Source organism: Sorex fumeus, unplaced genomic scaffold (genome assembly GCF_029834395.1).
Source record: "Sorex fumeus unplaced genomic scaffold, SorFum_2.1 ptg000018l, whole genome shotgun sequence".
Taxonomy (NCBI): Eukaryota; Metazoa; Chordata; class Mammalia; order Eulipotyphla; family Soricidae; genus Sorex; species Sorex fumeus.
Genome location: NW_026606075.1, coordinates 21,532,506 through 21,545,179, shown reverse-complemented (window position 1 = coordinate 21,545,179; position 12,674 = coordinate 21,532,506). Strand labels below are relative to the sequence as shown.

General features: G+C 40.0%; 1 protein-coding gene across 1 annotated transcript in view; it reads left to right on the top strand.

Annotated features, from left to right (window-relative positions):
* The window catches only part of ZFYVE16 (zinc finger FYVE-type containing 16), a 54,456-nt gene that overhangs the window by 21,636 nt on the left and 20,146 nt on the right, over positions 1 to 12,674 (top strand). Inside the window, exons 6-10 of the mRNA XM_056112518.1 lie at positions 1,525 to 1,667; positions 5,341 to 5,719; positions 8,331 to 8,453; positions 9,614 to 9,769; positions 10,903 to 11,127. Of these exons, the coding sequence (XP_055968493.1) occupies positions 1,525 to 1,667; positions 5,341 to 5,719; positions 8,331 to 8,453; positions 9,614 to 9,769; positions 10,903 to 11,127 (1,026 nt within the window). The remainder of the gene's footprint in view (positions 1 to 1,524; positions 1,668 to 5,340; positions 5,720 to 8,330; positions 8,454 to 9,613; positions 9,770 to 10,902; positions 11,128 to 12,674) is intronic.

Sequence of the window (12,674 nt, the reverse complement as noted above, 5' to 3'; positions counted from 1 at the left end):
TACAATTCTCTAACATAGAAAATTTTTCAGCATTTTCAGAACCCAGAGATTACCTACAAAGTAATACCAAGTACTTTTGAAAGACTTGAAAATTTGTATTTTTTATCATGCTGAAAAATATTTATGTCCATTTAAGGCAAATTTAAATACTTTTGACATTATTTTGGATCCTGCTATCTCTTGATACCTGTTTTTTATTTATCATTACAATTTAAAGGAGATTCAGTTGCAATACTATTGCTCTAAAGAGATTAATTTACTTAAAAAATTATGTATTTTATTATATTGACATCCTAAATTATTTTACAGATATGTGATGCTTAACAAACAAGAAGAATGCATAATTTAATGTCTACCCGCCTTTCAAAAATATGTATGATTCCAATTTCTTCAGTATTATCTGTACTATGTTTTGGAAGGTAGATAATATTTTTCTTTTTTTTTTTTTGGTGGGGGGCTCACATCCAGCGATGCTCAGTGGTTACTCCTGGCTCTGAGCTCAGGAATTATTCCTGACCGTGCTTAGGCGACCATATGGAATGCCAAGGATTGAACTTGGGTTCGGCCACGTGCAAAGCAAATGCCCTACACACTATACTATCACTCCGGCTCCCTATTTTTGATTTTTATGTTCATAAAATCTGGCCTCAGCTTATATAACTTCCTCTACATGCTTTATAATAAAATATAGCAAATATTTATGTTGGTATCTAGTTGTATTTTATAAATTTGGCAGAAATTATGAGTACTAATAAAGTTTAGTGTCTACAGGATAGAACAAAAAAGTTATTTTTGTTGTTGTTAGAAGTAAGATGCTTTCGATGCACAAATGATCTAATTTCCTTTACACTTACTTTGTCCCTTTTTTTGTTTGCATGATTTTCTGTACTGTTTGCCATGTCTGTTCCATTACAGTTCTATACCTACTACTCATTATGTCTTGTTTCTTAATTTTTTTGTCTTCACACTAAAATAATCATGCCTCAGTAATGTAGGCTTTAATGCTGCCTTTACCCTGCTCCAACCTATAAAAGTGTTCCTTAACCTTAAGAAGAGGTTTAAGGACTCAGAGTGATAGTACAGCAGCTCAGATATTTGCCTTGTATGCTGCTGACCTGGGTTCGATCCCCAGCACTACATATCATTCCCTGAACTCTGTCAGGTATGATCCCTAAGTATAGAGCCAGGAGTAAGCCCTGAGCATAGTCAGGTGTGGCACAAAAACCAAAAAAAAAAAAAAAAAAAGAAGAAGAAGAAAGGATAGAAGAGGTTAAAATTTAACCTTCTTCCATCCACTCCTTTCTGAGTGTGCTTTTAATGGCCAGGGCTACCCATGTCTTTGTATGAATAAGGAAAATATAGCTTTGTGTAGATGAATCACAAAAGACCATTTTCCAGGGCTTTGCATTATTGTGAATGCATGCAACCCAATGGATAGAAAAAATTTTTTGAAACATTGCCTGACTCACTTGATATTGTTTCAGTGTTCCAAACTAAAATACTTTTTTTTTTTATTGATTCTAGGATTATGTTCAAAAGAACAGAAGAGAGTATGGTTTGCAGATGGTATATTACCCAATGGGGAAGTTGCAGATACAATAAAATTAACATCTGGAAGTAGAAGGTGTTCAGAAGACTCCAGTCCACTCTTACCTGATGTACCCTTGGTAGGGAATCTAAACATTGACTTAATTAACTAGTTTTCTGTAGAGATAATTTCTTGTGATTTTTGTTATTTCTTTTTTACTTTTTATTTTTTGAATTTTCTAAATTGAGAAATATGTTGATTGAAGTGGTTATCTTTTAGATTTTATCCTTTCAGTGTCAGTTCAAGTCAGTGGTAGAGTGCTTGTCTTACATGCGGCCGACCTGGCTTCAATCCCTGGCATTACATACGGTCCCCCTAAGCCTGCACGAAGTGATCCCTGAGCACAGAGCCAGGAATAAGAACACTTAAACAACTTAAAAGTAAAACACAACTTCTATAGGCCTAGTCATATTGTCCCGTAATTTTTTTCTTAATTCTCCTCACTTTTAAAAAACTGTGTATTTGTAATAGTTATCTATTTCATGTTAATTGAAAAATATAGCATAGATATTTAATTTTTAAGACTTTTGCACCTAAAAAGAAAGATTGTTTTTGAAAAAAATTAAGTCAGATATTATGCAACCATAAGTAATATTAGTGAGTACCACACTTAGGCAGAGTGCTGAGTTCTTTTCTTGTTTTGGGGGCATATCCAGTGATGGTCAGGGTTTACTCCTGACTTTGTACTCCTAGTGGTGCTCCGGGTACAATTTAGGATGTTGTGGCTAGAACTCTGGTCAATGCAGGCAAGGCACTCACCTTACCTACTATATTCTTTCTCCAGCCCCCGTCTTGTTAAAGAAGCTCCTTTAATGATTCTTGCAGAGCTGGTTTCAAGGCTATAAATTCCTTAAGCTGTTGCCTAGCCATGAATCTCCGTATCCTGTATCGTTCCTTCAAATCTGAATGATTAATAGCTTAATAGAGTATTCTTGGTGAGGCATTACTTCAGTGAGGTTTTTTTTTGTTTGTTGGTTCTTTTCTTTTTCTTTTTTTTTATATGTAGGAGTACTGCTATTTATTCAGCCACTGATTAGTCGATTGAATTGTGCATGAACTCCACCTTACTTTTTTTTTCATTTTTTATAATTTTATTTATTGAATCACCTTGAGAGCAGTCACAAAGCTTTCGGGTCTAAGTCTCAGTCATACAGTGAAACACCCGTACCTTCACCAGTGCCCATTCTCCATCACCAAAAACCCCAGTATACCCCCATCCCACACCCTCTCCCTACCTGTGTGGCAGATAATTTCCATATTACTCTCTCTCTACTTTGATCACATTCAATATTTCGACACCAGACCCACCATTATTATTTGAAATTTTACTCCAACACTCAGATCTGCTGAAAAGGCAACAGTAGACAATTTGTGTTCTATTGCTGGTTATGAATAACATATGATGTTGTGTGGCTGCAGTTAGGCCATGTGATTTTGAAATTCTGAAATTTTAACACTTTTTAAAATTGAAATTTTTTTTTTTTTAAATCTGGAGGGATTTCTGCCAAAAGCCACTGGGTTTCGAGATTTGCTCCTGAGTCTCTGGGATAATGGCCATTGAGCGGCTTGAACAGGAGCCAGAGAGGCCATTCATGGGCGATGACTTGGGGTCTCGTTGGGGTGGGGAGGACAGGCCCGGCTCCCAATCCCCATCCCGCAAGGCCCAACAAGTTTTGTCACTGCGGGCCCAAGCCTGACTGTCCAATGGCCTCTGGAGGATGACGGCTACCGAGCCGCCAGGGGGAAGCAGGCAGAGGGACAGCACCCTTTCCCCCCTGGGGTGGCCTGGCGACAGTAACCTACTGTGTGGTCTGGATGCATTTCTGCCAAAAACCACTGGATTTTGAGATTTGTTTCTGAGTCTCTGGGATCATGGCCATTAAGCAGCTTGATCCGGAGCCAGAGAGGCTGTTTGTGGACGATGACTTGGGGTCTCGTTGGGGTGGGGAGGACAGGCCTGGCTCCCCCCCCTCCCCCCCCATCCCGCAAGTCCCAACAAGTTTCGTCACTGCGGGCCCAAGCCTGACTGTCCAGTGGCCTCTGGAGGATTATTGCCACTGGGCCACCAGGGGGAACAGGCCAAGGCACGAAACCTTTTCCCACCTGGAGTGGCCCAGCACTGTTAATCTACTGCAGGGACCAGATGCATTTCTGCCAAAAGCCGCTGGGTTTCCAGATTTGTTTCTGAGTCTCTGGGATCATGGCTTCTTCTTGTTTCCTTTTTCTAGTCTATAAAGTCAAAGTCATTAATATCTACTCAAGCATGTGGTAAAGTTAAAATCTCATGCTCTTCAAAGTTCAAATGAATTTCTGTGCCTATCTAAAATAATTTTTTTTTAATTTATTTATTGAATCACCGTGAGAGCAGTTACAAAGCTTTCGAGTTTAAGTCTCGGTCATACAGTGATGAAACACCCGTCCCTTCACCAGTGCACATTTCCCACCACCAAAAACCCCAGTATACCCCCCCCATCCCACCCCCTCCCCTACCTGTGTGGCAGATGGTTTCCACATTACTTTCTCTCCACTTTGATTATATTCAATATTTTGACACCAGATCCACCATTATTACTTAGGATTTTACCCCAACCGCTCACATCTGCTGAAAAGGCAACATTAGACAATTTGTTTTCTATTGCTGATAATGAATAGAGTACAGTGTTGCACAGCCGCAGTAGCAGCTGCAATATTTTGGAATTCTGTATCACTGTATCATTGCCATCCTGTTGTTCATTGATTTCCTCGAGCAGGCACCAGTAACATCTCTTTCATCCTATCCCTGAGATTTTAGAAAGTCCCACATTCGAGGCTCTTTCAGGGTCAGGAGAATGAGACCATCATTGTTACTGGTTTTTGGCATATTGAATATGCCATGGGGAGTTTGCCAGACTCTGCCGTGCAGGCAGGATACTTTTGGTAGCCTGCCAATTTCTCCAGAGTAAGACCTAGATAATAAGGTGTCGCGTGGCCGCGTTCTGCACGCTTCCGAGAGCTGGGTTTTATAGTCTCTGGGTCTTGGCTGTTGATGGCATTACACGGCACCGGGGGCAGTTGGTGGGTGTAATGCCTACATACTGGAAGATGGGGGATCTGGGTGGGGGAGGCCCAGTCCGGATCTGAGCAGGTTTGGGGATCTTAGCCCAGGGTCCCGCACACCTGGGTTCCTCTGCTGGTTCCTTCATGCGTAAGGCTCGTCCAAATGTGTGGCGAGTGGTCTTAAGCATGGCTGTGGCTGGAACCGGAGGTCTTCAGCTGCCGGGGCTCTGCTCGGGGCAGGGAGGGAAACTCAAAGTACCCTCCTCGAAGGGGCTCCGGTGAGGACAGCCAGGCGTGGAGTTAGGAGACTCTGCGCTGTTCTCTTCTGGGAGCTGGAATTCTGAAATCTTAATAATCAAATCTGGAGGGATTTCGGCCAAAAGCCGCTGGGTTTAGAGATTTGTTTCTGAGTCTCTGGGATCATACTTTAAGCTGCTTGTTGAATAGCCAGAGGGCCTTGTGGGTGGCAACTCAGGGGCCTCCTTGGGGCAGGAGAGGAAAGGACTGGCCCCACCCCCATTGCACGAGGACCTGCTTGTCTCCTCACTGCGGGCTCCCATCTGGCTGTCCATTGGCCTCTGGAAGATGGCAAACCCCAAGCCGCCAGGAGGACGGGCCATAAAAATAAATTCTTATTTAAAAGATATGGCTATAGAGATTAGTATTTCATGGTTGAACAGAGAATATAAACTCATTTTTTATTTCATATTTTACAGATGGTAGATTCAAAGGATCATTCCCATTCTGCTGCAGTGGAAATAGCAAATAATGAAATAGGAGATACTACGAGAAAAGAGACAATTCAGAATTCTGTTTCTCAGGTTCCACCTATGGAAAACTTGCCTATAAACTCAGAAACTGAGGGGGTACCTAATTCTGGTTCTTTTACACTGGATGATGATGTTTTTGCAGAAACTGAGGAACCCTCTTGTCCTACTGGTGTCTTGGCTAACTGCAGTTTGCCAGTTGCTAATACTTCAGATTATAGGTTATTGTGTGGTATTGACAAGAATGTTTGCAATAAAATTAGTCTCCTACCTAATGATGAAGACAGCTTGCCCCCTCTTCTGGTTGCATCTGGAGAAAAGGGATCAGGTAGGACAGCAGTTACATCAGTTTTTAAAAGAACATTTAAAAAGGTTTTCCGGGAATTGGAGTGGTACAGTGGGTAAGGTGCTTGCCTTGTATGTGGCCAACGTGGGTATTCTCCCTGAACACAGAGCCAGGAGTAAGCCCTAAGCCCCTCTGGATGCATCACAAAAACAAAAATTAAGTTTTCTGGTGAATTTTATCTGGGATGTATAAAATACATTATTTTTGACTTATACCACTTTGGTTGAAATTTGTACTATATTTATAAATATTATTTACAAAATGTCAATACAGAAAAATAAGTTAAAGGCTAAAAGCTTTTGCATATTCTTTATAAAAGAATACATTTGTCACATACAGATCTCTAATTCAGAATGAGGCAAAAGTCTCATGCCAAGGAAATTCATCATCTTGTAGCTCTAGGAATGTTTGCTTTCTTTAGAGTGTTAATTTCATTCAGTTTTTTCTTTTCTGGAGGGGTGGTGCTCCAGGGATCCAGGGGTCCATTACAGATGATTACTCTTTGCCAGCTGGGCAGGAAGTTCATTTTTAGGGCCCAAGGATGCAGTTCTGCTTGGATCCTGTGGTAGTGGAGACCACTAGGGCCACCTTGGCTTGGAAGCCTTCAGGTTCACACCTCGCCGTGTTCAAGGCTGCACCAGCAGTGCTCAGAAACCATGTGCCAGAGATTAAACCAGGGCTAGACACATGCAGGATATGAATGTTAACCTCTGTGCTTTCTCTCTGCCCCTAATTTTGTTTTTAAGGAATATAGTGCCCAAAGTAGGGACTATTGTATTGGATGACAAAGTTAAGGAGTTTTAGTTCGTTGTTATTCTGCTAAGTCTATGACTTCCAGCTTGCTATTTAATCTCTCTGGGCTTTAGTTTCATTTGTAAAAGAAGAGAATCTAGGTGATCTCTAAGTTTCACCTAAGTTCCAGATTCAGTGACAAGCTCCCACTTAGAGACATTACCTTCTTTGTTCATTTCAGGCATAGTGCTGCTTCTTTTTTTTTTTAATTTTTATTAGTGAAACACCATGAAGTACAGTTGTAGACTTACAAATTTTTGTTCTTGGGTTTCAGTTATACAATGATCGAGTACCCATCCCTCCACCAGTGCCCATTCTCCACCACCAGTGATCCCAGTATCCCTCCCACCCCCCAATCCCCCATCCCATCCTGCCTCTGTGGCAGGGCATTCCCTTTTGTTCTCTCTCTCCTTTTGGGTGTTGTGGTTTGCAGAAGAGGCATTGAGTGGCAATCATGTTTGGTCTGTAGTCTACTTTCAGCATGCTTCTCCCATCCTGGGAGGATCCTCCCAACACCTTTTATTTGATGCTCCCTTTTGTCTATCTGAGCTGCCTTTTTCCCTAGCATGTGTGGCTGGCCTCCAAGCCATGGAGTAAACCTCCTGGTACTAATCTCGGCCACTCTTGGGTGTTAGTCTCCTATTTTGTTACTTTATGTTCCCCAGATGAATGCAATCTTTCTATGTCTATCCCTCTCATTCTGACTCATTTTGCTTAGCATGATACTTTCCATGTAGTACCATTTATATGTAAATTTCATGACTTCATCTTTTCTAACATCTACATAGTACTCCATTGTGTAGATGTACCAAAGTTTCTTTAACCAGTCATCTGTTCTCCAGCACTCAGGTTTTTTCTATATTCTGGCTATTGTAAAGAGTGCTGCAATGAACAAACAAGTGCAGATGTCACTTTACTATACTTTTTTGCCTCTTTGGGAGAGGCATTCCCCCCAGCAGTGAAGGAGGGTCCCTTTCTCACCACATTTGCACCAACACCAGTTGCTTTTGTTCTTTTGGATATGGGCCAGTCTCTGTGGTGTGAGATGATATCTCATTGTGGTTTTGATCTGCATCTCCCTGATAATTAACGATGTAGAGCATTTTCTCATGTGCTTTTTTTCCATTCAGATTTTTTCTTTGAGAAAGTTTCTGTTCATTTTGTTGCCCCATTTTTTGATGGGGTTGAATGTTTTCTTCTTGTGGAGTTCAACCAGTACTTTATATATCCTTGATATTAACCCCTTGTCAGGAAGCTATATAAATAGCAAAGTTTAAGTCGGTGCTCAAGTATGTTTGCTTTTGTTTTTACTTATTTTAAATTTAAATATTATTTTACTGCTTTTTGTGTCACAACTGGCAGTGCCCAGGACTCTCACTCCAAGTTCTGTGCTCAGAAATCATTGGGGTAGTGAGGATTTGAACCTCGATTAGCCTCATGCAAAGCAAACACCTTTTGTTTTTGTGTTAGGCCTAGCAGTGCTCAGGACTTACTCTGCGCTCTGCTCAGGGATCACTCCTGGCAATGCACAGGGGTTACTCCTGGCTCTGCACTCAGGAGTTACTCCTGGTGGTGCTCAGGGGATCATATGGGATGCTGAGAATCGAACCCGGGTCGGCCGCGTGCAAGGCAAATGCCCTGCCCGCTGTGCTATCTCTCCAGCCCCGGTTTTTTTGTTTTTTAATGTGTTTTGTTTCGTATTTTCATATTTGATCAAACCAATGCTGAATTTATAATTTTTTCTATTTAAAACATATTTAATAGGAAATCATATTCTAATTAATGTCATTTTATGATTTAGAGCCTGTGATAGAAGAACATCCATCTCATGAGCAGATCACTTTGCTTCTTGAAGGGGAAGATTGTCGTCCAGTTACATTTGTCCTAAATGCTAATCTGCTCGTGAATGTCAAGTTAGTATTTTGTAAGTATGATTCATCTTTTCATCACCTAATCACAAGGCAGCGTTTCTGAATTAATTGCATCTGCAGCATATATTTTGGTTGGTAACTGTAAAAATGAGCAGTGGTTCTTAGCTAGATACAAAGAAATTTTGCAAATCTATATCTAATGAGTTTGAAATAAAAAACTATAAATCTTAGCAAGTGTCCCTTAATCAATTTTAGTTTAAGATTATGGGCTCAGGGCTGGAGCAATAGCACAGCGGGTAGGGCATTTGCCTTGCACGTGACCGATCCAGGTTCCATTCCCAGTATCCCATATGGTCCCCGAGTACCACCAGGAGTAATTTCTGAGTGCATGAGCCAGGAGAGACCCCTGTGCATTGCCGGGTGTGACCCAAAAAGAAGAAAAAAAAATTCTTCTTTTATCAGATAACTGAAATTTAAGAATTAAACATGAATCCTATTTTAGTACCTGTTAGGACTATCTTAAAATAACTGATGTGTGACCTAATTAAAGAAATAGGGGACCGAAGTGATGGTACTGTGGGTAAGGCATTCACCTTACACATGGCTGGCCTGGTTCAGTCCCCAGCATCCTGTATGGTGCCCTTTGCCCTGCCATGAGTGATCCCTGAGTACAGAGCCAGGTGTAAGTCCTCAGCACTACCAGATGTGACCCCAAAATCAAATAAATAAAAATAAAGAACTAAATAGCCCTATATAATAAATTAACTTGTGCTAAGTAATGTATCTACTAGCTTTTCTTCCTCTTTAAAACTAGCTTTATTCCAACACCACTGTGTTAGTGTATCCTTTTTTATTTTGTTTTGGGGGCTACAACTGGTGTTGCACAGGCTATTCTGCATTCAGGATTACTTCTAGTGGGACTTGGGGAACCATATATGGTACCAGGAATTGAACCCATGTTGACTTGAGCGCAAGTCAACATGCCCTACCTGCTATACTATTTCTCTGACCCCTACCACATCTTTTTGAATTATTTAATTGACTGCATGAAAGTTTTTGACACTTTTTCTCTTTATACTTACATTGTATGATTCAAATGATTTTATCAGAACTTTTGGAAAAGAGATTTAAGAAACTAATTTGTACAGATGGCAATTATAGTTGTTTCATTGTTAATAAAAATTGACATTCATAATTATATGCTTTTATTAAGATTCTTCAGAAAGATACTGGTACTTCTCAACCAATGGATTGCATGGCTTGGGACAAGCAGAAATTATTATTCTATTGTTATGTTTGCCAAATGAAGATACTGTTCCTAAAGACATCTTTAGAGTATTTATTACCATATATAAGGATGCTTTAAAAGGTATGGTATTTTGAATTGTTCCAACTAGAACATGCATGAATTAAGGTAGTTATGCTTTGCAGTGCTAATTGTACTAAAGATTTTTTGTAAGACTTTTTATTTCTTCAAAGATCTTAATTATTGGACCTAAGAGATAGTAGGGGGGTTAAGGTGCTTGTCTTGCTGATCCTGATAAGAATTCCTGGCACCACCTATGGTGCCCAGAGAACCACCTGGGTCATTTTTGAGGACAGAGCCATAAATAGCCCTTGAGCACCACCATTGCTCACATGTGGCCCCCAAACAAACAAGAGATCTTAATCATCATTTTTATTCTCCTTAGATGTAGTATTTTTTGTGCTTAGTGATTTAACAAAATATTTTGAAAAGAAGAAACTGTATTTGCTTTCTTAATTTTTTTAAATCCCCCCACCCCCTTTTGTTAACGAAGATTGAAGCCATGTGATTATTTTTCACTTAACCAGAAAAAAATTTTGGCAGAGGGAAGCCACAACTGGCTGTGCTCGGGGCTGGCTTCTGGTTCTGTACTCAGGGATCACGCCTGGTAGAGCTTAAATGACCATAAGGGTTGCCAGGGATTGAACCCAGGTCAGCTGCTTATAAGGCAAGCACCCTACCCATTGTGCAATTGCCCCAATTGGAAAAGAAATTTAAAGCATCTATGGTTAAAGAACTTTCTCCTCTTCCTTTTTCTCTTCTTCATTCTCTTCTTCTTCTTCCTCCTCCTCCTCCTTCTCCTCCTCTTATTCTTCTCTTTCTCCTTTTCCTCCTGTTTTTTTTTTTCTGTTCTTTTTGAAGGGATTGCTCAGGACTCTTTCATGGGTCTGCACTCAAGAATCACTCCTGATGGACTTAGGGGCCATATGGGGTGCCAGGAATCAAACCTGGGTTGGTAGTGTGCAAGGGGAGCACCCTATCTGCTGTACTGTCTCTGACCCTATAGAACATTTTAATGTTTTGTTTGCAAGCCCCAGTCTCCAGGAATAACTGAACTTTGTATATGAAGATATTCATAGATGTACAAATAAGAAAAAGAAACCAACATTGCCTTAAAAAGTTTATACTGATACATTCAGACTGATACTTTCTCTTTAAAACAACTTAAAGCCATTTTATTAATATCTCATTTATAGGAAAATACATAGAAAATTTGAACAATGTAACCTTTACTGAGAGTTTTCTCGGCAGCAAGGATCATGGAGGATTCCTATTTATTACACCTACTTTTCAGAAACTTGATGATCTACCATTACCAAATAATCCTTTTCTTTGTGGAATTCTTATCCAGAAGTTAGAGATTCCCTGGGCAAAGGTGTTTCCTATGCGTTTAATGTTACGATTGGGAGCAGAATATAAAGGTAAGTTTTAGAATAATAAGTTAAATTATGTACATTCAAATTTACATAATTTAAATATTGGGGTTGGAGAGAGCACCTTGGGTAGGATGCTTGCCTTGCATGCGGGTTAATTCTGGTTTAATTCCTGGGCATCCCAGATGGTCCACTGAGCACCACTAGGGGTAATTATTGAGTGTAGAGCCAGGAGTTACTGCTGAGAATTGCCAGGTGTGGCCCAAAAACCAAATTTATGAAAATTAAATAAGACTTTCAGGAATCGTTAAAGCTAAGTTTTAATTGAATAATGAATTAACTAATTTTGCTCTGTTGTACTTTTAAAACTCTAAGCCAGGGGTTGCAGATAGAGTACAGGGGATAAGGTGCATCCCTTGCACTCTCCTGACTTTGATCCGATTCCTGGCACTGCATATGGTACCCTGAGCAGAGCCAGGTGTGACCCCAAAATCCAAAAATAAAATAACAATAGCATAAAATTCCAGCCCTTGTCTACTCTAAATTTAATTTAAGCATCTTGAAATATCACAAAATTTCTAGATGTTCATAAAATGCAACCTTCTAAAGTTTCGTTTAAAGAATGCACTGTAAAAATTTATTTCACACTGCTTAGGTATTAAAGGTAAGTTGTTGCTCCCATGAATTTATAATTTATGAATATAGAGCCAGACATACAGGAGTTTGTTAAGTAGTGGTTGTTTTTTTTTTTTCTACCTCTAATCAGGGACCCCACACAGTGGTGCTCAGAGCTTCCTTCTGACTCTGCGCTTAGGAATCATTCCTGGTGGGCTTGGAGACTAAATGGGATGATGGAGATTGAACCAGGGTAGGCCTGATGCAAGGCTAATGCCCTACCTGCTATACTGTCACACTGGCCCCTTGGTTGTCCTTTTAAAAAACTACAAAATATGTGTATAATAGGAAAGATGTAAGTTACTTTGATTAAAGTTTTTAAAATAGATAATATCAGGTTTGAAAGAAATATATTTATACAATAGGTGTTAGAGAGTTAATGTTTGCCCATGACCTAAACCAAAGGTTGAAGTGTATCCGCTTTTAACAAAACAAAATGGAAATGGTCTTGTCTTTCTTTTTCCACCTTTTTCTTCTTGAGCCCCGTTTACACTGTCAGCAAGGTATCTTTTCCTTGTAGGTGCCAGTATTTATAGTGCCATGTAGCAGTGTTTCTGCCTCTTTAGATTCTTGACAAGAGGTTAAGAACCGCCAAAAAGTAAAAGTTCTAAAGTAAAAGAAAAGTAGTTGGTGAGATCCCATATTCTCTTCTCTACACTCACTTCTCTTGAACTTGCTTTCTTTACCACGCTAACACAACTGTAAAAGCTTACTACCAGAAATTAGTGTAATTAAATGCTAATCATAAATACCTTAAAATTTTAATCATATTTTTCTTTAAATTATTAGAACTTTTAGTATATGTGCTGCCGAAGTGATACTTTGCTCCAGCGATAGCACAGCGGTAGGGTGTTCGCCTTACAAGCGGCCAACATGGCCGACCCGAGTTCGATTCCTCCGCCCCTCTCGGAGAGCCTGGC